The sequence below is a fragment of the Lepisma saccharinum genome, chromosome 3, assembly GCF_977018435.1.
Source record: "Lepisma saccharinum chromosome 3, izLepSacc3.1, whole genome shotgun sequence".
NCBI lineage: Eukaryota > Metazoa > Arthropoda > Insecta > Zygentoma > Lepismatidae > Lepisma > Lepisma saccharinum.
In genome coordinates, this window is record NC_139231.1 from 20,396,664 (window position 1) to 20,423,988 (window position 27,325).

General features: G+C 36.4%; 1 protein-coding gene across 1 annotated transcript in view; it reads left to right on the plus strand.

Annotated features, from left to right (window-relative positions):
• Window positions 1–27,325, plus strand: part of Mgtor (nuclear basket protein megator) — a 362,060-nt gene that overhangs the window by 256,994 nt on the left and 77,741 nt on the right. The window contains exons 25-27 of the mRNA XM_083118344.1: window positions 13,375–13,644; window positions 19,569–19,712; window positions 25,210–25,278. Of these exons, the coding sequence (XP_082974470.1) occupies window positions 13,375–13,644; window positions 19,569–19,712; window positions 25,210–25,278 (483 nt within the window). The remainder of the gene's footprint in view (window positions 1–13,374; window positions 13,645–19,568; window positions 19,713–25,209; window positions 25,279–27,325) is intronic.

Consider the following 27,325-nt stretch of genomic DNA (forward strand, 5'->3'; position numbering starts at 1 on the left):
TGGGGGAGTGCGTCCAGGTGAATTATATGGAACGGAAGTGATTAACTTGGTCCAGGAAAGCTGACAAGGAAGGTTCTCCATGTGTCCAGACCATGAAGATGTCGTTGATGAAGCGGAGCCAGAGGAGGGGTTGAAGGGGTTGGGTATCCAAGAACTCTTGCTCAAGTTTGCCCATGAAGAGGTTTGCATAGGATGGGGCCATTCTGGTACCCATGGCTGTACCTCAGATCTGTAAGAAATCTTGGTTTTCGAAGATGAAATTGTTACATGTGAGGACAAGGTGGGCTAAATGGGTCAGGGAGTTAGTGCTGGGATTGTGAGGTTTAGGTCTGCTATTGAGGTAGAATTCTTTGGACTGGAGGCCATGGGCATGGGATATGTTGGTGTAGAGGGAAGTGGCATCGATGGTGGCAAGGATGGTGTTTGGGGGCAATGGTGGAAGGGTGCTGATTTTCTGGAGGAAGTGGTTGGTGTCACGTAGGTAGGAGGGCAGAGCTTTCATAAGAGGCTGGAGATGGGAGTCAACAAAGGCTGAGATTCTTTCTGTGCGTGAGTTTATATATAGTTTATGGAAAATTCAATATTTTCTTCCTACACAATATTTTTGCTTAGTCTATGGGTTCAAATTATGGAAAATTTTGCATTCTAGTTTACATACAAAGAGAGTGTTTTGTGTCTCCTGATAGATCTTATCTTACCAGTTAATCTCTCTTTAAAATCCAACATTCATTGTGCCCGATTATCTCCAAACTTTTGATGGTGCCAATGTGACTGGTGTAAAGATTCTTCGAGTTGTGACTGTCATCTTTTTATAACATTCACAATTAAGTTGTATTAATGATAAAAATCTTTGATAAGAAGAAAGACATTTCTTTATCACTGTTACTCTTCTAATTATGTATTATGGGATATAGTGTAATATACCAATTCGTAAGTAGATTTCTGTATTTTCTTTCATAAAACAAATAATATATTTTTACTAGTTGCTAATACAAAACTAGCAGCAACAATTATGGCGACCTTCAGCCAGGATTCGTGAATATATAGTATGGAAGTTATCTTTTGATTACTTTAAATAATGGATCGGAAGCAACATTCTTACAACTTAAGAACGGGAGTTTTCTTAAGATCCGATGTCGTTGATAGTTTCAGGGAAAATGAAACTATTGAAGAAAATGCTGAACCAATGAAGAATATTATTTGTTGCAGTAACATTGAAGCAGATTCTCGTCTTGTGAAGTGCAATAGCTGCAATAAATGAGAACATTTGGAGTGCAGAGGTTTGACTGTAATGCACTGGGTAATATTTAGCTCTTCTAATGAAAGCTATTTTTGTAAATCTTGTAAACCAGATTTTGATCCTTTTTTGTTAAAATCTTATACAAGTACAGTGAATCCAAACTTGGACAAGATTATTGCTGCATTTCAAGTTACGGTTACCCAAAGTTTGCAGCAAAATAATGAAAATCTTCAAGAAAAGTTGCAACAGAACATTCGCTGTGAATTTCAACAAAATAATGAAATGTTGCAAAAGGATATGCAACAAAATAATGAAATGTTGCAAAAGGAGTTGCAAAAGGATATGCAACAAAATAATGAAATGTTACAAAAGGATATGCAACAAAATAATGAAATGTTGCAAAAGGATATGCATCAAAATAATGAAATGTTACAAAGGGAGTTGCAACAAAATAATGAAAATCTGGAAGAGAAGTTTCAAGCCATTCGAAATGAATTACAGCAGCATAATGTTAGGTTTAACGGCCGGCTTGATCATATTGAACATTCGTTACAAGATGTTGCCCAAACTTGTCAAAATGTTAGCAGTGAGTTGAGGTGTAAATTGGATGAAGGTATTAGTACAATGCATGTCGAAGTTTCAGTTATTCAAGAACAAATGAAGGGTCATGACGGAAAGTTGGCAAGGTTGGAAGTCTGCAATGAGGAAATTATGGAGAAATTTACTCACCATGAGGTTAGGTTTGAAACATTAAATGCGGAATTAGATAGAATGAAGGTAGTTCAGACTGCTACATGTAGCTCTGAAACCTTGGTAAATGACCTTAGAGATGGGGTTATTTCTTTGGAGCAAGGCAATGCCATCAGCAACAGTGTTGCTAACGAAACTTTGAATGGACGACGAGAACTGAGCGAAGAGGCTGGAAATAGTAAACAAACTGAGCATGTGGCTTGTCAAACAAATAATGCAAATTCAAATCGAAGATCACGAAATGTTAAATTTCGGGCTAGTGCTCGAAGTGACAAATGTGGTGTTGGTTCTTCCGGTTATGATTCATCTGATATTGATGTACCTGTAATTACTAAACGTAAATCAGGTCAGAACGCTACTTCTTTAGGAACTGATTTTACCTATAGGCTTTCCAATACATCTTATTTGTGGGATCCTCCATCACGTAACGAATCACCTGCTCATTTCACTACACATCCGTTGGCCAATAGGGACTTCGCACTTTTGGAGAATACATATAGAATGAATTACAATGAACCTTGTTCTACTAACCATTATGGTTATGGAAGTCCTCTGAATGCCAGTTTTCATAATGACACTCAGTGTTGTACAACGAAAGCTTATTCAAATAATCCAATTTCACAAATGTATTTTCAGCATACACCTTCATGTGAGAAGCCATTATATACTGTGGCTGGTAATACAAATGCTGCAACTTCAATGAGTTCGATGTTGTGTAATCAAAATTACATTCCCAAAAATGACATTTTGAATGATCCAATTAACATTGCTTCTAAGAATTCTCAGTCTCCAAATTTTGAATCAAACCAGTTTTGTAAACCTGCGCGTGCAGAATGTAATACAAATATTTCTGCAAGAAACCCATTTGGAGAATGCCCGGGTAAAGTTATTCGTGTAAATGAGCTAAGCCAGTTACCACGTTTTGGAGGTGATGTCTCGAAACAATCAGCTAGGGAGTTTATAGACCAGCTGGCAACAATGTTAAATTTGATTGGTGTATCTTCTCAATATCGCCTGCAAGTTATTCACAAATGTTTCTACAATACTGCAGTGTATTGGTTCAATAGTGAAAGATGGAATTTCTCATCATATGATGATTTTGTGTGCAAGTTTCTTGAACAATTTGCTTCGAATGATTTGTTAGAAAGCCAAGTGGCAGTTTTGCGTTCTCGTAAATACAACACATCTTCTGGTTTATCATTAGAAGCGTACGCATTGAAGGTATATTCATCTTATTGCAACCTTGTAGAAAAGCCTAAACAAGCTGAGATAATAAGAGTAATTCTGTAGCAATTGTCAGAAACAGTTTCTAAGAATGTGGGTTGTCACGAAATTTCCAACCTTAAACAATTAACACAAAAACTCAGGACAATATACTTATATTCTAGTGACAAAACCAAATCTTTGTCACTACCTGGTGATTATATAAGTGGGGAGTACAACTCGAATAGGTTCGAAAAATCTAGGCATTTTGTAAGGCAAGTGTCTATGGAAAATAAGTCATGCAGCGATTCATCTACCCAAACAGTAGCTTCAGAGAGACTTATGGGCCAACCAGCTGCTAGGAATCCCAGAAACAACTATAGGCAATCTAGAGCTAACCAAGAGAGCTATAGGTGACAAGGTAACGATCGAAGTTTGTACTTTCATAATAACAATCGAAGAACAAATCCTCAAAGGAATGCTAGTAATAGCAATAATACAGATGCACCTAGATACAACAGAAATATAAGATTTCAAAGTCTGACCAATACTGAATTGCGAGGTGACTCCATTAACACTAACTCAGAGATTTCAGCAAGGAACAATGGAAATTTCCGAAATGGAATGAATTGCAATGACATTAGTTTAAATCAAGAATGTTCCTCAGTAACTAATGTTACTAGTCGGAGCCCTCCGAGAACATTAAACAACTAAGGCGGGGAAATGCGCTCCAATTAGCCCTGCCAAAGGATGACCACATGGAGCTTACTTGTAATTATGATCCTTACCTTTTGCATGTTAAGTCTTGTCTCGGTGACTTTAATAGAGTTAAATATTTAGGCGTTGATAAAGAAGATGTTTTACCTGTTGCATTTTTGCTGGAGTGGTTTGATTCAGAGCCTGAGTGGACTGTTACAGATAAAGGAACTCCTACACCTTTACTTGATTACCAGAAATACAGGGAAGAATTTGTGACTTGTTTCTTAATTGTTTAATTGACACTGGTAGTCAATGTAATTTGTTGGATTACAAGGTTTGGATCACTCTAAGTTCTTTACTGCCAAGTATAAAGCTGGAACCAATAGAAGGAATTCAGTTGGCTTGTTTTGCTGGTGAGCAACGTTTAAAAGTTGAAGGTTTTAAATATGTCATTATGCAGTTGGGAGATGAATTTTTCCACGTGGGTTTATATGTAGTTAAACAATTACATGCCGATTTGATCTTGGGAGCACCATTTTTGTGGCAGTACAAGGCTATAATTAATTATCGTATGTCTACCGTTGAACTAATTCACTCAAGTGGTAAGGAAGTATCAGCTCCTTTTGTTCCGAGTTCCACAAATAATACTTGCTCGCAAAATTCTGTAATTGAATCTTGTAAAACTTTGACATTTGAATCTTCTCATGTTAATGATTCTGTTTGTTTAGCTTCTGAAGAAGATATCCATAAGAAAGTTTATGGCAACGAATATTGTGAAGCTGGAGTTGCTGATAATTTATTTAATTTATTACTGAAGTATCAAGATGTTTTTTTTGGACAAACCAAAGGCAGCCAAGGTGGAATCTTATGACATAGAGCTAGATACGAATGAACCTATAGTGGCATCTACGTACCCTATTCCATTCGCTAGGTGAGATGATATGGAGAAAGAATTAAAGAAATGGAAAACATGGAGAGTAATTCATGAAAGTACTTCTCCATACCGGAACCCTCTCCACATAGTTCCAAAGGCAGGTGTATTGTGGCATCCTGTTGTTGATTTTAGGAAGCTGAATGAACATGTAATTTCACCCATGACACAGGTTGAACCTATATCTGAACTTTTGCCTAGGTTGAGAGGCGCAAAATTCTTTTCGACGATTGACCTTACTTGTGGATATTTTCAAATACCACTGACACCTAGATCTTATAAGTTCACATCTTTCTCATATCGTGGTATTTTAATGGAATTTCATTTTTTGCCTTTTGGTATTAAGAGTGCTGTTAGTGTTTTTGTCGACAGAATGCATAAAGTGTTTGGCAATGATACTAGTTCATTTCTTATAGTGTATGTGGATGATATTCTCATATTTTCATCATCACTGGAAAGTCATTTAAAACATTTGGACTATGTGTTGAAAACTTTGAAAGAAGTAAATATGTCCATCAAATTATCGAAGTGCACATTTTGTAAAACTGAAGTGAAGTTTCTTGGTCACATAGTATCAGGTGAAACCATCGCTGTAGATCCAGAAAGAAATCTAGCAATAACTGAATTTCCTACTCCAACAAATAGAAAAGCGTTAAGAAAATTTTTAGGAATGGTAAATTGGAGGAGAAAATTTGTGGATAAGTTTGCAATGATTGCTGCTCCTTTATACGATTTACTTAGAACGAATAAGAAATGGGAATGGAATGAAGCACATCTCCAGGCATTATCGTGAAGGAATTGGCTTTGTCTCCGGAGATGTTAGCTCAACCTAACTTGAACAACACTTTCCATGTAAATACTGATGGCAGTAAAATAGGAATCGGTGGAGTCTTATGGCAATATTCTGACGATGGTGAAACTTTGATTATCCAGTATGCGAGCAGAGTTTTGCGAGGTTCAGAATTAACATATTCTGTGCATGAAATAGAATGTCTTGCCAACCTTTTTTCCGTGGAAAAATTTTCAATATATCTATTGGGCAGACCATTTGTGACCATCAATCACTTTCTTGGTTAAATTCAGCAAGATCGTTAAATCCAAGGCTTAATAGATGGGTTTTGAAATTGCAAAATTATGATTATACAATTCAGCATGTTAGTGGTTCTGCAAATACGGCCGCGGACGCGTTAAGTAGATATCCAATTAATCACAAAACAATTTGTTTCCTTCCACTTTACATGTAAACTACACAGATATTGATTTACTTGAAGAAGAATACTTTTTGTATTGGATGAAAGTACAACAAAACGATGAATTATGTCAATGTATAATTTCTATGTTAGGCAAGGGTGATGACCATTTCGAAATTAAGGGAATATTTAAACTACATAAAAATATATTGTTTTATAGATCTATCAACTCGAATCATTGGAGAGTTTTGTACCTGAAGCAGCTGTCAAGAAAGTTTTGTATGAACAACATGATTTGGCTGGCCATTTGGTATTTTCTAAGCTTTATAAGAAGTGTTCTAAATTCTATTTCTGGCCTAAGATGAGAGGAAGTGTCAAGTCATATTTAAGTGATTGTGTGGAATGTGCAAGGACGAAAAAAAAAGCACAACATATTATCAAAGAGGAGCTTCACGTGATTTCTTACAAATTACATCAGTTCTTATCTTTAGACTTGATTGTTCCATTGCCATTATCTCAAGGATATCAACATATTCTGACTATTGTAGAATTAACCAGCAAATATGTTATGGCTTATCCTCTCAGGAAGGCAACAACTCAAGAAATTATCAACAGAATTAACTTAGGTTATTTCCATCATTATCCTATGTGTACAGTTATGTTAACGGATAATGGATCACAATTTAAATCCGGTGAATGGGAAAAATTTTTGAAGTCAATTCGTGTAAAGCATATTCTCACTTCACCATATTCGCCTCATGCAAATCCAATTGAGAGATATAATAAAGAGATCATTCATTTGCTTAGACTCTTTTGTAAAACCAACCACAGATCATGGTCCAAAGTTTTAACAAATGTTATAAAATTACTAAATTACTCATATAACGAGGTTGTTGGTTTCACTCCGGCTGAAATTTTTCTACACGAGGAAGTTCGGGATAAAATAACTTCCGTTATTGATTGGCCAGAAGAGATGAACGAATTGTCTTGGACAGCTAAATATATTCAGTTAATTGAAACAACTAAACGTTCAAAATCTAGAAAGAAGATTCATTCAAATGCAGAAACCCCTACAATTGTTCAAGGTGATTTGATTATGGTTAGGAATCATGCAAGAAGTTCTGCCTTGAACAAAACTATCCATAAATTTTATGACTTATATGTGGGGCCATTTTTAGTGGAGGAAGTGAAGAACAATTTTGTGAACTTGGTGTCTTTAGATGGACAACAGATGAAGTGTCGACACAATTTACAAAATATCAAAACCTTCCACTGTTCATCGGAGAAGAAACACGAGTTGTTGTTGAATGTTAACAAATAGGTGCGCAATGGTAACAACGTAGTTTCGAATTGATTGTCATTCTTTGAAAGATTTGTTATAGTATTAAATGTTGTTTTGAATGTTGAATATTTTAAAGTTATGTAACTGTTCGATGTGTATATTTAAGATCTTGTATCTTTTTAAGCCACCAAAGTATGATGTCTATATTTTCTTCACCCCAAGAGGGGAGGTTATTGTGACTGTCATCTTTTTATAACATTCACAATTAAGTTGTATTAATGATAGAAATCTTTGATAAGAAGAAAGACATTTCTTTATCACTGTTACTGTTCTAATTATGTATTATGGGATATAGTGTAATATACCAATTCGTAAGTAGATTTCTGTATTTTCTTTCATAAAACAAATAATATATTTTTACTAGTTGCTAATACAAAACTAACAGCAACAGAGTATCGCTTACAATAAATGAGAGATTGCTTTTTTTCCATAGGTCTCTGTGCAAACTAGTTTCTCATGAACTAAAATTGTAAGAATTTCGTGGAAGAGCAACGACTGCACAATTAAAAGAAAACAACATTATTTTAAATCCTTTTTTGTGAAAACTTTTTCATGTTCTATTTTCCTTCTCACAACACGTGTCCTGTGCATAACAGGTTGTATAACTGCCACAATAAATGGTATTACCGTCTCATTTGAGCTCAAGTTTAAGTTTGAGTTTAAGCTGAAAATTGGTGCAAATTACAATAACGACCACTTCGAAATAACCACCCTTTTCCTAGAAACTCTCAAAGGTCCTTGTATCGAGAGTTGACTGTATACACAAATATCACTCCTTTCCTGTCTTCCTATTCTGTACCGTGTTTCATTTGTATTTGGTAGGTCAGCATATTGAGTTTTTGCTGCATAAAGTATCTAACAGTTTCCCATATATTAATATAATTTTGTTATTAAACTTAAATAGCTTATTTTGTATTAATTCTGCATATTCAGATAAATTTATGAAGTCTACTAATAAGATTAAAGAAGTGTACATAATTAGTTGAAAATATTATTTTTCTTAAATAAATTTTGATTTTTAAAATATTTTTTGCCAATCTTTTTCCAAAAGATAACAAAATGAATATCTCGTTCTTTTGTGGTACTTAAATTCAAGTAACTCGGTTACATGTCCATTGCCTGGATCATCAATAGCCTACTTATGAATAGATGCAATACTATTTCCTTGCTGTTACAGAATAACTTTTGCTTACATAAACCTTTAGCTGCCTCGTTGTGGAAATTTCGACCTCAACATGTGAACCCCTATACATCGGATGGTCGATGTGCAATTTCTCAAAAACAACATGCGTGTATTTCAGTTCTGTCTTTTTTATCTTTAGTATACATAGGAAGGTGTAACATACTCAAATTACAAAACAGTACATCTATTGTTACTACTATTAACAGGCAAAGTTTGAAAAAGTCCTTTGTTTCCCTTTGTACCTCCATATTATTATGGGATAGGTTTCTAAAAATGGCTATAACTTTTAAACTACTGCTTCTTTTTGAAAAAAAAAAATCTGCAAGCAAGAATGAGTAACGTCTGAGACAATTAAGGATTCAGGGGGGAGGCGGGGCCAAAGGCCCAATTGTTGAAATTTGCCTGGACCACAGCAGCATTTAACACATTGTTTTTTGAAAACTATACACTGTATTTCAGTTCTCTTTTTTGTTCATTAGTTTACGTATAAAAGAATTATAAACTGCAATTACAAACAGTACATCCATTGTTACTATTATTAACAAGGGCCATTTGAAAAAACCTTTTCTTTCCCTTTTGTTACTATGGGATAAATTGGAGATAGAAGGCTATAACTGCTGAACTACTGCATCTTTTTGAACAATTTAAATTCTAAATGTAAGAATGAGTAACTAACTAACTAACTCTCTAACCTTCTTAAACCCGAAGGTTCATGGCTGCAGCAACACAGGCCTTCCATCTGTCCCTATCTTGAGCAAGATCTATATACTCTTTTCCATCCCTACCGATTTCCTTTAGGTCCATCTCAACGTTGTCCCTCCATCTTCGTCTTGGCCTTCCTACAGGTCTCTTACCATCTGGTTTCCCAACAAGAATCCTGTAAACTCCTCTTTCCTCTCCCATTCGTGCCACATGGCCTGCCCACCTAAGTCTTCTTGATTTAATTATTCTAATAATATCTGGACATGAGTACAAATTATGTAGTTCTAAATTATGTAACCTTCTCCACTCACCTGTCTCCTCATCCCTTTTAGGTCCAAAGATTTTCCTAAGGATCTTATTTTCAAATACTCTCAATTTATGTTCCTCTTTCAATGTAAGGGACCACGTTTCACACCCATATAATACTACAGGCAAAATTACTGTTTTGTATATTTTAACTTTTAGTTTCTTAGATATTAAACGAGAAGACAAAAGTTTATGAAGAGAGAAGTAACATGCATTTCCTGAATTAAGCCTACTTTTTATTTCTTCTTTAATATAATTTTCACTTGTTAATATTACTCCTAAGTATTTGAATTTGGAAACTGGTTCAAACGAGTTGTTATCAATAATTAGATTTTGATTATTACCTAACACTTGGTTTCGGCCTGTAAACATATATTTAGTTTTCTCTTTGTTAACTTCCAAACCTATCTCTTTAGCAGTTTTGAAAAATATTTTAGCATTATTCTTAATTGTATTCACATCATCCCCCAGTAAGTCTACATCATCTGCATATGCTAACAACTGAGTCACACCATTTAATTTTAGTCCTTCTTTAGTTTCTTTTACTTTCCTAACAGCATATTCCAAGGCAAAATTAAAGAGCAATGGAGATAATGAATCTCCTTGTTTTAACCCATCATGAATTATAAATTTGTCAGACATATTATTACCCACACGAATTTTACTTTCTGTTTCACTGGTGCATATTTTTATCATACTAACAAGCTTCTTAGGTATTCCAAACTCTACTAATATATTATATAATTTATCTCTTTTGACCGAATCATATGCTTTTTTGAAATCAATGAATAGCTGATGGACATTTTGATTATATTCCCACTTTTTTCAAGTGTCTGTCTGATGTGAAAAATTTGATCTGTAGTTGATCTGTTACGTTTAAATTCACATTGATAATCACCTATAATTTCATTAGCATATGGGGTTAGTCTTGTTAAAAGAATGTTAGACAATATTTTGTATGTTGTTGAGAGTAGAGAAATTCCACGGTAATTATTGCAGTTGATTTTATCACCTTTTTTAAACACAGGAACAATTATGGATTCTTTCCACTGTTGAGGGATTTCTTGTTTATTCCATATTAAACAAATTAATTTATGAATTTGACATATTAATGAATTTCCACCATATTTAATTAACTCAGCTGGTATTAAATCAATGCCAGGTGCTTTGTTATTCTTAAGCCTTTTAATAGCATCTTTAACTTCAGTCAAGTTAGGTTCTGGAACTAAAGGTTCTGCTGTGTGTACTTCATTCACTTCTGATTTATCTCCTACATGGACATTTAAAAGGTCATTAAAGTAGTTCTTCCATCTATTTAGAATATCGCTTGGGTCAGCTTGAAAATCACCGTCTTTATCTTTTATCAAGTTTACTTTAGGTTGCCACCCCTTTCTAAATTCATTTACACCTTTATATAAATCTCTGATATTTTTATTTTTGCTTTTTGTTTCAATTTCGTTAATTTTGCTTTTCAAGTAATCTCTTTTTTTACTTCTAAACGTGCGGTTAACTTCTCGCTTTATTCTATTATAATTGCTTAGATTTGTATCATCCGAGTAAGAATGAGTAAGGATCAACATTTTAAATAACATCTGAAAATTATAGATCCAAGGGAGGGGAAGCAGCGGCAAAGGACCAAAGTTGGGAAATTTTCCGTAATTATGCAAAATTTCCTAACCCCGTACTATCTGTTTATTTTTTCAAAGTTGCGCCAAATGCATTACATATAGAGTTGTCTTTAGTTTTGCTTCCCTCCAAAATTGGTTCATCCTGTGTCCATAGGACTGATTCTAGAAGCGAAATTCCTGACTTTGTCCCAAAGCTGGCAACAGTGCCGCTTTATATAATAATGTTATTTTTTTTTACTCGAAGGAGTATCAGTCTGATTTCAATGACACTTTGTAAGGTTGTAGGAATGTACCACCGCTACATACTAAATTTTTTCCATTCGGTCTATTGGAAGGGCTACGTGCCAACTTTTTTTTAAAAAAATAACTCTTCTTCTTCGTTTAACACTAATTATTGGGAGGAACAATGTATATATTTTACCTGTGCAAAAGCCCTGTCTTTAAGAAAGAAAACAAAACAAATTTCATATGTCTACGAGAATCGGTTCTTAAGATTTTTTTTGTACTTAGCGGCAAGTGTGAAAAGCACGTTCTTGAAAATGCACTGTCGTGACGAGAATACAGCAGCGCGAGAGGTCCAGTGGCTAAAAGTTAAATATGTTCTTACGATAAACCATGTGACAATTTTAAATTCTACGCTATTCGGGGAAAAAGCACTTAAAATATCTTTGCAGACTATTTTAAAGCAGACACTTATTTATATTTGTTTTCATAGCAACCATTACACACATGATACACATGTTGGATCAACACTGTTTAGAAGCACAATATAGAATTATGGTATTTTCTCTAATTGATTGAGTGTGACTTTAATGAAATCAACAGAAAAGTACAGTTTGTGATGAAAGTACCTTTTCCCGAACACCCTACAATTGTAGGTACAGAGTAGTGCTGCTATATTCTGGAAATTGCTATTCAATTGGAATTAGTGTGGGGGCAGATGTGATTTCTTGAGCAAATTACTCTTTCTTCTTCTAATTGCTCCTGTATTGAGATGGAATGTGAACATTTCACCTTAGTGAAAACCTTAACCATTCCATCCAAGGTAAAACAAACTTCAACTATCCAAGGTGAACAGTTCTTATCCTAAGAACTTTTAAAAACATTCCCATGCATTTCAAAACATGGTGCTTCAAAATTCCTAACCAATCAAAAGCAAAACCTGCTTTTCAAAACTTCCAGTACTCATTTTGTGTTGAAGTTTGAGTAAAATGAAAAGAAAAGAATAACTGAAATGCCATGGTGGTTACTTCTGGGATATTTGCTGTCCCAGCTATCCATTGAAGGTTAATTCTACTGCAAGATTTTGGATGGAAAAGTGAACTTCCTTATGCAGAAATACACTACATATGATTCTAAATTTATTTTATAACAAGTATGCAGGAATCCATGAAAGATTTGCATTCATATCAGCTTAGTTGCATGAAAAAGTATTCAGATTTATTTTCCATTTTAAGGGACAGGAATTTCCTCCTCTCACTGTACTTCTTTAGTGTTATAATTTTTTTCCAGCACACTATCTGACATTTATTTTAAATTTAAGTTTTCTGCATACACTACTATACTGTCAGAGCCATGTGCATGTTGCGTATGTGAATGTGAATGTTAGTAATGTTCTAGGATTTTATTAATAATTTAACATCAAGATGCCACTTATATTCCACTTTTGTTCCCAAATATATTCATTTCTTGTACCAAAATTTTGGTATACTTTATCCACCATACATGTGTGTACCCATACTGATTCATTGGCTTTGAAAAATATCAGTTTCCAGTACCTGTCTATACTTTTCCAAAGTGCAACTACTTCAAGGTGCTGCTGAGTATAAAAGATTTTAAACAGATTACAGGTCTGTCGGAGCGAAGCGACAAGCCACAATGCTGCTTGGGAACAAGCCAATCAGCAGCAACACTTTACATCAAAGTAGTATGACAGACCCCACAAGCCTGCTTTCAAATGGTTAAATCCTCAAGCATCATCTGTCCTCTGTAGCTTGTCGCTTTGGTATCAATTCTCCCTAATGTTTTTTTGCTCGCCACCAGAAAAAGAAATTTTGTTTACCTGAAAATGAGAGCACTCTAGACACACAATGTTTGGATAGACAATGGATAAAGTCCAATTAATATTGCATGCTAACAAAGAACTATTGTCACTAACATCCAGAGAAGTTTTATAAGTTTACCCAATATTTTACGCTAGATGATGGTGGACACACACGGAACCATATCGGAAAGTCAGGAGCCGATAGCTGAGCCTCAGCAGGGACAGGCTGTTGCTTTGGTGAGCCCGAGACTTGGATCCCAGCAGCAGGTGGTGGCAGACATCCAAACGCCTATTCCAACCGCCAGTAGCAGTTCCATGCAGACTGGGCCATCAAGCTCAAGTGCCTCATCTGCACATAAAAGGCAACGGGACCCGGAGCCTGAAACTTCTTCCCATATGGAAGAAACTGGAGATATTTCTCCCAAGGTAAGTGAATGATTTTGCAAGTTTAACTTTTCAGAGTGAAATATTCAGCATTCATGCACACATGCTTAAATACAAAGCCTATTCTAAAACTTTGTTACGACCTACTTCCAGTTTGCTTAAGGGGAATGAAATTTTACAGGTAGTACATGCATCCCCATATAATTTCAATGGTGCATTTCTAGGTTGATGTACTGATAACTGTTTCTGTGTTAAAAATGTGAATATGTGCCAGGGCCGACTGGAAAGTTTCTGGCCTGAGGGGGAAGGAGATGTGGTAGCGAGCTGAAATTTTATGTGCATTCTACATAGTCCCGTTCTATTTGAATGCCCAATTCTCAGCGTTGCTCCAACTGGAAAAAAAAAATTCATCCTGGGTGGTAACCAGTCATTAACAGCATCCATAACATCATCGTCTGTGCGAAAATGCTTGCTTGCCCTTCAGGTGTGTCTTCATGGCAGGGGTCGAAATGATGACAACATGTTCCATCCTGAGTCACAATCCTGTTCAGGAAGTCTTCATGGTCTGCATGCATGCGTTGCAAATGTGCAGCTGACAGCTTCACTCATGTGAATTTTTGGTTACATGTCAAGTCTCGTGGAACCCAATGCGCAGCTACCGTGCACATTTCCAAATGATCACGAATAATGACATGCATGCGCTCATTCGAAATGCCCAGACGTGTTGTAATAATTTAAAATATTTTTTTAACGACCTCTGTGACGTTGCCCTTTTTGGTGACTTCAACCTTTCTATTGACTGGCAAGATCCTGAGAATGGAACAGCAAATTGTGCGAACGATAAGTGGTTTATTGAAACTTTCATTTGTGGCTTGAACCTAAAACAGCACAATTTGTTCAACACCAGAAAGGACAGCAACCTGGACAGCACCCAGAACGAAATTAGTATCATGCCACGCAAGAACCTCCTGAGCTTCGACCACAACTGTGTGAACGTGTCTACTTCCATCCCCCCGCCCTCTAGAAGAGGACATCAACCCCAGATCCAGAAGAAGCGCAACCTGTGGAACCGAGTGCAGTGGGAGGAGATAAGACTTTTCCCTCGACTCCTTTCCCTGGGGCTTTTTGAAAGACTGAACCCTCGACGACGCAGCTGTCATTCAAGCATCGGTGACGGACCTCGTGCCTACAGGGAAAATAGCTTCGTAGATTTCCATGCTGGTTTGACTCCGAGGTGCGGGATGTACTTGCCAAGAAGACACGAACATGGCAACTTGGGAAGGACTTCCTGAGTGAACACACGTTACCTTTGCTGCTCTGCGACGGCACTCAAAGTATCTTCTTCGGAAAAAATACAAGGAGCGTATAGACAAGATCACTGTAACAATCCCGGAAAACCCAGAAAGCTTTTTTAATCTAATAAACTCAAGAAACAATAGTAGTAGGATTCCAGCTGAAATGACATATGATAGTGAAAGTGCGATAGGCGACCGAAGAGCAGAACTCTTGAATGCTTATTAACTTCTGCCCACCGTCCTCCCTTGCAGCATTGTCAAACGTAAGGCCAGTCTGTTCCTCCTCTCTAACGACGCTTGCCACTACACCTGACGAGGTGAAAAATCTATTGTCCTCTCTTTCAGCTCACTGTGCCCTAGGTCCGGATGATATCAAACCGTGTTATCCCCTCTTCATTCTCTTGAACAGATGTTTCTCAGAAGGCATCTTTCCTCAAGCTTGGAAACAAGCAAACATCATGCCAATTCACAAAAGTGGCAACAAAAATATTGTTTCTTCGTAACGACCAATCGCCTTACTCTCTCCTCTGTCCATCGTCTGTGAAAAAATAATCAAAGACAGACTGTATAAATTTTTTTCTCCTTAAGCTCAAACCAACATGGTTTTCTTTCTAGTAGCTCCTGTCTTACAAACCTGCCAGTTTTTCTCTCACATGCTATGAAATGTATTTCAAATAATTCACAATTAGATGTAATATACTTTGATCTGGCCAAAGCCTTAGATACTGTTAGTCACCATCTTCTGATTCACAAATTATGCAATAGATTCAACATTCATGGCAAATTTCTAACCCTTCTCACAGATTATCTTAGCGATTGCCAACAACGTGTCTTTCTTCCAGGAACCGTATCGAACTTTCTTCCTGTCCTCTCTGGAGTTCCACAGGGTAGTGTATCTCATTCATATTATCTTGCCGACCATCTCACGGCTACCTCTAGCAATAACCTTCTTTTCACAGATGACTGTAAAATTTTCAGAGAAATCTCCACTTCTGACGATACTCATCTTCAGGATGACATAACAACATTTACTTCCTTGTGTCTAACATGGGACCTTACATTTTATCCTGAAAAGTGTACTACTCTCACCATCTCTCTCAAGAAGAACCTGTTAAAGTCATCTTATTCCGTGTCTGGCAATAACATCCAAGCAGTATCCTCTCACGATGACCTAGGCATTGTTTTCGACCAAAAACTCACATTTGAAGAACATGTAACCGGCACAACAAAAAAGGCCATGCATCTCTTAGGTTTACTGCATCGTTTCACTGAAATTACTGACATCTCCACCCTTACCTTATACTTCAAATCATTCATTTCCCCAATAATAGAATACTGCTCTCCTGTCTGGTCCATGGCATGTACCACTCAAGAATCTATTCAGTTTTTCACTTCTTCCGAGCTATAGTTCGATACAGGGTTCCCTCATTACGCAATTTTTCATCTCCGCATCTCTTGTCTTTTCTAAACCTACAAACTGCTTATCAGTGATGTTTGCAGAATGATTTCAGTTATTTATACAAAATTGTGAATGGCAGATACTTGATATTTTGTAGGAAACTAAATTGGCATAAAGGATGAAAATGCTTGTTTACACTTTATTACTAGGGGGCGATTCTTATTTGCCACAAAGTGTATTCACACAGTTCAACAAACAAACAACGTAAAAATGAAACCGAGAGAAGATTTACGATTTCAAGACCAGAAAAGTGACATCAAATGAATAAGAGACACAAACCTATTTCAAAACCTTCAAAACAAATTTGGAAAATATGTGGTAGTTGGTTTGACATAATAAGGAAACTAATTTGAGAAGTTACAAAATCTTAGGTACAGTGGCGTAGCAACATATCGCGAGGCCCTGGGCGAGCCCCATCCATTCTTTAAGTTTGAAATATTAATATGAATCGATACACAGTTATCAAGGAAATGTCAGCAAATTATCATATTTATATAATAGCCTATAATAATAATAATAATTAATTTCTGACGAAAACTATATTTAATAGTATGCAACAGAGAAATTTACACTTGGCAGAGCTACATTAACACGCTGCTGGAATTTTCATTAACCAAAGTAGTAGTAATAATTACATAGCTATTATAATTTCAGTAACTTTTGTTACAGTGAAAATAATAAATTCTGGATGTACTTTATAAATTTAATAACTTTTACAGTCTTTGTAGCCGAATGTTAGTGTTTTTATTGATAGTTAGCCAAATATCAGCTGCCATATTTATTTACAGTTTAATGAAAATTACACTATTTACGGTTTAACATGATTAGTATTTTGTATATTATTCTATTTTAAAAATGTGCAATTTTTGCTTATAAAAATTATTGAATTTTAAATCAAGGGATATTTTAGTGTTTTTTTCAGATGACATATTACATTTACTTTCGTATGAGCTTCACCCCATCAGTACATATATTTTGTTTCCTTTATTTCCTTTCTTAGAGCATAATAAACACCATTAAATGATTACAAGATTAATATACTTTCACAAAAAGTGATTCTGATATCTACAAATTTCTGTAATTTTAAATGTTTTCAATAAGTAATTTTTTAAAATAATTCCCCAATTTAAATCTTGATATAAATCAAACCACCTTGCTTAAGGGAAAGCTGGCTTCTGGGCAGCGAATGACACTTTTACATTAAATCTTACCCTTTCTCGTTCAAGAGTAAGATTACTGAGTCTGCTAAATTTGGTCTGAATCATACCATTTGACACTACCTTTCAGAAGTTTTTCCCAAGTTTCAATTTTGAGAAAGATAGTTCTTTTTTCGTGGTTGTTACTTGAGTAGAAAACGAACAGAAGGTACCGGATACAGAGAACACTGGAAGCTAGTGTAGAGCTATCAAGGAGAAGAAACTTTGCCAAAGCACTTGTTTTCAGATTTAAGCATATTCCTGAAATGTAGAACTTGATCAGGAAATTCGGAAGATACCGTATTTACTCATGTATAATGTGCACTTTTTTCCAAAATTTTTGCCCCCAAAAACTGTGGTGCGTATTATGCACAAAATAATTCAGACAGCCAACATGAAACCGTACAGGGTCATTCCATGATTTTGGGACACTTGCAGTGATTTTTCATGTTTACGAAACCCTATCATGTTATATATCGTTGTAAAGCTTGAATCATGCAGTTTCTGAATATGGAAACAGTATTCCATATAAGATAACGACAATAATGTGAAATGCGGTTGAAATAAGTTAATCAAAAAATGAAGAAACGTTCTGATTTTTATGGTACTTTGGATGAAAGAAAACATAAGGAAAAATATAATAAAAATTAAAATGTATTACTGGCCAAATAATATGACATACATGGAGTGTGTAAATTCCTTAATAGAAGAAATCTTGTGCTGCTAAGTGCTATTTGGAAGGTACTGAATCTGCCTCGTATAAATGTTACATTAGTCACAGAAAGAAAAAGTATATTTTGAAAAAGAAGGAATGAGCAATTGAATAGGTATGACGTCATTCACTCTTGATCAGCATAGCAACAGCTTTACATACAACTAAGAAAGCCATTTCTTGAAACTGGATTGTACTGCGCATTGTATATGACATATATTTTTTTGTCATTTTTACCCATCCAAAACCAGAGTGCACCTTATACACGCACACGCACTATACATGCGTAAATTTGGTAAATCATATTCGTGTCCGTTACAGAGGGCAATAGCTGCATCTGAAGTTATAGAAAGGAAGGAAGAACTGCTAACTGCTCCGTGGCAGTTTGAAGTGCTTTATCATTAACATAGTAAAATTGGGTAGGCTATGCAAGGTCACGAGACAGAAGAAAAGCCAAGACAGTGCTTTTTATTCAAGAAAATAATAAATGCATAAAAATGTCCAAGCAATTTTTGCGTTAATGTTTCACATTAGAAATGAGAATTATTTTGACTTAGGCGTAGAGCTTCTGCCTGCCTCTGATTTGACGTATTCATTCAAATTATAACATTAAACTAGAATATAAAGCCAGATAAAAAATTTTTAATTTTCTTGCCCAACAAAAATTAGTCTTTTCTTTCTTTCTCACTTCCATTTATTACGTTTTTCGTATCAACCTCATGGGAAGCGAGGCCCAGGTTGGTTGCCCACTTCACCCACCCGTTGCACACGCCAATGGTTATACAACCTCAAGGCACCTGCGCCTAGCAGAAATTCAAATATTTCCATGCGTAGTGAAATATAATGTCCGTTGGCAACACTGACAGTAGTACTTGCGTCTACCTGCAAGAACTACGTACATAGAGTCTCACGAGTCTCCTTAAGACCCGGATAATAGAAAAAACGTTGCAGGTATCAATGTCTGTGCACAACTGTTAAGTGAAGCTCGCTTGTGCAATGTGGAACACCTGGGCTTGACGTGCATGTTGCATATTATTGTAGGCGCGCCTCCTCGCAGATGGTTTTTATCCTTGTCTTGTGCAGGTCTCTGGTTGTGAGAAGGTATTACCAAACGAGAAATATATTAATATGATCAAATTCGCAGCACAAGCGATTTAGAAAATTTCAGATTTAAAGCTCAGATTTTTCATCCACCTCTATTATGCCATATATGTGTTGAGTTTGTAAGTGAAAGAGTCACATGTAAAATTATGTCAGTGATAATGCTTTGGGAAGTGATATACTTATTTGTAAACACATTTCAGGTAAAACGAACTCGTGTGGTTGAAGAGGAGTTTGAAACAAGTGCAGAAAACATGAGGGAGGAAGCAGAGGTGCAGGAACCAACTTCATCTCAGCATGTGCAGGATGAGGATGTTGTGATCGTGGAATTGGATGATGAAGAAGTGGTAAGCTATTTATTTTATTACAATGACAGTTGGAATAAGTGCTCAACCATTAAATCAACCTTAAACTACTACTTCAGTCATGATTTAGTTATTTAATTGCTGCCCTCAATAGACCAAACCTCCAATATAATTTTACATCATCAGCGTACTTACGGCTTTGAATACTGAACATAAGATGGCAGATGAGTAACCTCAAAAAGTTGAAACAATTAAAACTCCCCCTCCCTACACTGAATAATTCCAAAATACAGAAAATAGAAACAGCACACAACCTCGGCATAATATTGGATGAGAATCTACATTGGGGTTATCATGTCACACACACAATTAAAAACTCGATAGCCAAACTAAAATCACTTTTTCCATTCAAAGATATGCTAAGCATAGAAACAGAAATTCACCTAGTCAACACACTTGTAATGCCAGAAATTGATTATGGTTCCCCCGTATTTATAAACATCAACAGTACCCTAAATTACAAGTTACAGAAACTTCAAAACAGTTGCATAAGATTTATACTGAATGTGAAAAGAAGAGAACATATTTCCCCGTACTTACAGGAACTAATTTGTTAAAACACTAAAATAGCACACAAACAGCACGATAAAAAACACTTAGGAGTTCTTCCAAGCTTTCGACTCCTTCACAGAGTCATCTTCAGGGCTGGACTCAGTCTTTCCTCGTCCAGCCCTGAAGATGACTCTGTGAAGGAGTCGAAAGCTTGGAAGAACTCCTAAGTGTTTTTTATCGTGCTGTTTGTGTGCTATTTTAGTGTTTTAACAATACAGTCATATTACAGGAACTAAATTGGTTGAACGTTAAAAATAGGAGATCATTTTTGACATTGTCGTTATTGTACAGGATCCTGAATAATAAGGAACCTAAATATTTATATGATCAAATTGCCCCGTACATGAAGAAGGGAAAACATATTAACCTTCGTCAAAAAACACAATTCACGATTCCCACACACAGAACAACACACTATGGAAATTATTTCATAGTCACTGCAATAAAGAATGGAATGAACTCTCCCCCACCACTGACCTCAGGGGAGGAGCTCCACCCTGCAACACACAAAACAAACCCCAAGAAGCATCTACTGTCCAAACCAAACAATAGTGCCTGGCTTTGTCTTTTCTGTAATGAATGGGAATGAGGTATTTGTTTTAACTCTGTACCTTCAGTACATTAATTGTTTACATTATAAGTATGAATGTTTTATTTTTCTACTGCAACAGTGATTTTCAAGAAGTGTAAAGTGTCAATTGTAATATGTATTTCACAAGGGTTTGTTGTAAGAATGGCCCACGAGGCTGAAACATGCCCTCTCAATAAAGACGATTTTATTATTATTATTATTATTATTTACAAACAACGTAAGTTAAAGAGGTTCAAGATTTCATCCTTGTGGCACACCAGAGTGTACAGAATATTCATGAGGCTGATTGCTTTCTTCCTTCAAGATATGATTTGAATTAGTAAATAATTGATTGATAACCAAAAATCCCAATAATTTACCTAAAATAATAATATAGTTAATTCCATCAAATACTTTAGCAAAATCAATATAAATTGGATGCACACTTGATCTATTATAAAAGGCATCTTGGACAAAATTTACAAGGTTAGTTTTAGTGGGCATGGATAAAAGCCATGTTGATTGCTACTTATAGAGCTTCTAACATGTTATAAAATCCTTTAATAACAAAATTGTTCTCACACTTGTGATATAGCATGTACAAGAATGGCAATTAGTCTGTAATTTTCAATTTTTGCACTTTCGCCTGATTTCAAGATTGGACATATTCTTCCTAGCTTCCAGATCTTGGGAAATTTGCTTTGATTATTTATTAACCTTTTAGACTCCGGAGCAGGTTTACGAAAGTACCCCCATTCTTGCCCAGGCTTCTTGGTGGGAATTTTAAATTCGAACCCACTTTGGAGGAAAATTGTTATAACTATGGGCACTATGTGAGCAATCTACTTCAAATTAACTTTCGTTTTGCAGCTAAAACATCAGTGCATGCAACCGTGTACAATACAGAACGGACCGAGGAAGAGGGGCTTGGGGGGGGGGGGGCACGACCCCTGAATTTCAGTGGAAAGAACATAAAAATCTGTAGTTTGCCCCCTCTTCTCCTGCTATTTTGGGGAGAAGGTGCAAACTTTATTATTATTTTCGAAGAATGGAAATATCTCAAGAGAATGAAACATGTTTCATGTTCTAGGGTGCCATACAAGTTGAATAAAAAGCCAAGATGTGATTTTTTTTTTTTTTTACGGAAAACATGTTATTTGCATTTTTGGAGGAAAATTGTTATAACTCTGGCACTATGGGAGCAATCTACTTCAGATAACTTTTGTTTTGCAGCTAGAACATCAGAGCATGCAACCGTGTACAAATCAGAACGATGGACTGAGGAAGGGGGGCTTGGAGGGGGGCACGAAGTGGTAGTCCGAAGGGGTTAAGTCTGGTGTGTATGGCGGGTGGGGCAAGAATTTCCAGCCAAGTGCAGAAATGGTGTCTCTGACGCCTTTTGCTGTGTGTATTGAGGCATTGTCATGCTGCAAAATCACTTTTCGTGTCTTGTCACCCAATCTGGGCACTTTTCGATCAATGCATGGTTCAAATTGATGAGTTGTTGATGGTAGTGAACGACATTCACTGTTTCACCTAGTTTCAGAAGCTCATGGTACACCACACCAACAGCATTGTCTTCCTTCCGATGCGATTCGGTTTTGCGGTCGATGTTGAAGGTTGTCCTGGGTCAACCCATGACTTTTTGCATTTTTAGTTCTCGAAGTAGATATATTTTTCGTCCGCAGTCAGTATCCGATGCAAGAAAGGCTTTCTTTCATGCCGAGAAAGCAACACTTAACACACCGTTTTTCGCTTTTCCATCTGGATCTTTCCCATGGCATGAAGACGATCAGATATGGTTTGGCAACCAACATTTAACTTTTTTTTCTAGTATGTATGCATTGCTTGCATTATAGAATTATTTTCCTGTAGGTTACGGTTATTACAAGCATAAGAAAACAGTTTTCTTTGTTGTGACGTTTCAGGAGAACACACGCTCCTTTTATCAGACATTTATTTTCATTTTGACTAAAGATACAGTTATAACAATGATTAGTAATTTTTTAAACAAAAAGAATCCGTTATATAATGGATGTTGTCAATGTTACATTGTTGTAATATAGCAGTGTGTTCTCCTGAAACATCACAAAGAAAAACTGTTTGCTTATGTTTGTAATAACCGTAACCTACAGGAAAATAAAATTTAACTTCTCTGCCAGTTGTTGTTGCGTTTGCGTATCATATTCGTCCAACAGTGCTTGCAATTTGCCATCTTGGAATTTTTTCATCTGTCCCGGGCAATCATTGTCTTACAAGTCCAAATCACCACTTTTGAATCGTCGAAACCAACGCACACACGCATCTTACGTTAGGACATTGTCACCGTACCTTTCCACAAGGATACGATGGCTTTCACTCGCGTTATTCTTCTGATTGAACAAGAAAAGCAGGATGTGCCGCATATGCTCCTTATTTGGTTTGAAGATCAACATGTTTCCCACACAAACCCAATATCACGATCACTCGCACTCGTTTGCACATCCACGGCATTTTGACAGGTACTGTCCTGGCAACACACTTACGTAACAGTTGAGACTGTGCACCAACACTTGCTTCCAGCACCATCCAGCGACGAAATTAAGAATTATTAACCGGCACACCTGGTACATGCTTTACTGTTGGGTTGACTTCCGGTTCCTTAGAGATGGAGTTCCCAAGTGGATGGTGAAGGAGGCCACCGAAATTAATAGAACATTTACAAGTAAGTTTCACGGATATAACTTCAGTAACTCGCTTATGTCCTATATGGCAACAGTATTCCATTCAAAGATGGTGACACTTATGTGCAGTTGAAATAAGTTCTTCGCTTGAAGGAATGTTCTTATTTTTATGGTACTTTGAATGAAAGAAAAGGTGAGGAAAATGAAAATAATAATTAAGATGTATTACTGGCTAAATGTTATGATATGGAGTGTGTAAATATCTTAATGGAATAAATCTTGTACTGCTAACTGCTAGTTTGAGGGTCGTGAATGTGCCTCGTATAAATGTTATGCTAATCACAGGAAAAATATATATTTTGAAGTTGTTTTTTTTGAGAAAGTTAAGAAGGAATGAACAAAACCACATACAAAAGTTTATAGGCAATTTCCCACGATTTCTTACTTTGCAATGTAATGTTCTGGGACACAAAGAAAACCAGTGCCTTTTTGGTGGAATTCGAGCATGCATCTCCCATCACATGGGATGGGTATCAGCGGTATTTGTTGGGTGGGAAATAATAGAAAATTGCTTCTTGAGCACTGAGAATCCATAATGTAATTTTGATTTCGCTTTCTACGCTTACATAATAAGGTGGTTAAAGAGTGAAAGCTCCGGGATGCTAAACACAGTGGAGGGAGAGGGGGAGGTGGTAACTCATTGTATACACAAGAGGATATTCTCCTCGTGGTCCATGTAGCAACAGGTGACTCATTGAATAGGTATTTTGTCATGCACTCTTGGTCGGCATAGCAACAGCTTTACGACTTACAATTAAGAAATCCATTTCTTGAACTTGTAGTGTACTGCGCATTATATACGAGATATACCAGTGATTGTTTGTCACTTTTTCCCATCAAAAACTGGAGTGTCCATTATACACACCTAAGTACAGTACTTGTAATAAAAGTATAGCATGAATATGAAAATATAAGAAAATTGCAGAACGTTGCCCTTAAATTTAAGATATTTATAGATATATTGGATAGATAAAATTATCTCTAATTGTACCTGTCCAATACCAATAGAGTACTGATTAATCTGTCCCATTCTTACTAAAAATATTAGTACATGATGTCCAAAAGTAAAATTTCCTCATGCGGACCCCAATTTGACTCCTCGTACTTCCTCCTCCTAAAGAAAGCATCACCATTAGGTGATTAAAGGTGCAACACAAAAAAATGCATGTATTGCTGCTGTCTGCAACCACTTCACCAACAGAGATCTTGACAAATCAGTTGGTTCCATGGATGTAACTCAAGTACACTGGGTGGTTACTATTTGTTGATTGTCAAATAATTCTTGGTTACATTCACTTTCTCCCATGGATTTCAAGGAAAGAATTCCCCAAATACTTTTTATGCATACGCACTATGTGTTTAAATATGCTGTTACTCTTCTGGCAAAAGGATACATTAGTGGAGAGAGCAGAAGCAGCTACTGTTTTTTCATGTGCTTTGCTGGAGCACAGCAGTCGTGGTAAGATGTGTATAGAAATGCATGTCTCAGAACCTCAGGATGTTGATGAAACATTACTGTTGTCTTTGCCTGTACTTCTTTTTACATTTCAGATATTGCTGCTTCATCATCATATGTGTTAAAGACAAGTTTTGCATGAATAGTTTGATTTAGTTCGTTATGTTAATATTTCAGGAACTGAATGAAGCAGATGACCAAGAATATGAAGAAGAAGCAGAAGACTATGGCGAATATGAAGAACAGGTATGCAATCATTTCTTATAATTAGATTGCCAATATCTTCATCCTCAGTACAGGAACTTCATGATGAAATTCTCTTCTTGACTTCACTGACTGCCAGGATGTTAGATGTTAATGATACATTTGTGTATTTGGCTTGTGGAGGTTTTTTCTTCTTACCTTACTTAAGAATACTTAGTCGTTAGGACATCTGACTACCATGCAAGAGACCCGGTGGGAGAGAAGCAGGACTTTTTTCACCTTTTCAAGCAGCTCTGGCACCTACCCAACATCATATTAAGTGGATAGCTGGAGGAAACTCGGGGGGGGGGGGGGGGGTAAAGGAGGCCACAGAGGCATAGTGCTGATCACATCACCCCCACCTTCAGCCGTGATCAAGAAATTGTGGGGTCCTTTCTAGGATGTAAAATAGGTCTCATCTCTCAAACAAATATCTCGAAATTTCAACAATGGAAAACAAAGGTCAAATAAGCTGAGCATATGAAAACATCATTTGAATTCTACATCAAATTAATTATTAGAAACATTCTTAAACAAAATTATTTCACTTAATTACTATGCTCCATGCTCAGCACATTTACAAGAAGATAAAAATGGAGAGCTAGGCATTTGAATGCTTGACATCTCTTTCCAAGAAATTAATGAAGCTTACAGTTGAGCACTTCGCAGAGTGTGCCATACAAGACTATTAAACGTATTTCTACGTAGTACATCTCTTGTGTGTGCCTAATCTACAATAAGACCATTAAAACGTGTTGATATTTGCTCAAGCAACCACTTGACCATGTTTCCTTTGCATTTTTGATGCAGATTGATGGAAAATTAATTATATAATATTCCACAGTATTTTGCAAAGTATTGTTAAATATATTTTGCCTAAACAGTTTGTACTTATGCCTCTGTTCTCAGTGCAGTGTTTCAAACTTCTTAAAAAATTTTCTACCTGCAATTTGAACATGCAGGATATAGTTTGGTTCTCTAGTATCATGTTAGATTATAGTTGATTTATTGTTATAAGCAAGAATGTAAATCATAAAGTTGGCTACTCTCACTTGGAACTCACGAGCTACTTTGCCATATTAATGCCGTATCAATGATTTTTTGGGCATTCCATATTTGAGGGCAGTCAGATAACTCTTGGAGAAGTGTACTTTGGGTTAATCTGTTTTGAAAAGAAGACCCTATTTTAGTGTATTGATCAATAAATGTAGTTCATACTTGTACGATGTATTGCCATTCAGAATAGAAAAAAAAAAGAGTTTACATCATGCTATGAAACATGACATGTTTGCTATTTTATATTGGATTGGTACACTATCAGCTGTATTTTTGTTAAATATAACTCTTAGAAGCCCAAGAACATTCCATTCTCATTGGTAATTCCTTAATACGTAATATTGATTTTGCCCTTTTTTTTTTGACATGCCATTGCAAGTTGATAATGAGAGAAGATAGTACACTGCTGTTTGTGAAAATTGCAACACCTAGAAAGAATGGCCCGAATGAATCCAAACTCGGAGGATGAGTAGAACAGTGTGCGAGCAATAAGTGATTAGGATTGCAGAGATATGGCGTACATGTAGGCTCAGCAGCGCCCTCTCTTCAGTGACCAGAAAGGTCAGTGTTACACTAAGCTCAGTCAGTGAAGAGCCATCAAACAAAGTGGAAACGTGAAAGCAAGTGCCTGTATGCCTCGTCGACGTCAAGTGGCGCAATATCAGCATGTGAGTAAATTCGAACAGGGCAGAATGATCGGTCTCCAGGAAGCGGATTTGTCATACCGTGACATTTCGGCTTGTACAGGGCATTCTGCTACCACAGTGATGCATGTGTGGAACCAGTGGATAGAAGAGGGTTGTATGCAGCGACGGGCAGATACTGGACCACGCGATGTGACCACAGCACGGGATGACCGCCATCTTGTCCGGATGTCTGTAACGGACCGTACAGTTTCGTCCACAGTGTTGGCTCGTTGTTGGAGCACTGCAACAGCTGTGGACCTATCTGCGTCGACGGTTCAACCAGGTTCAACGCCGTCTGCAGCAGGCTG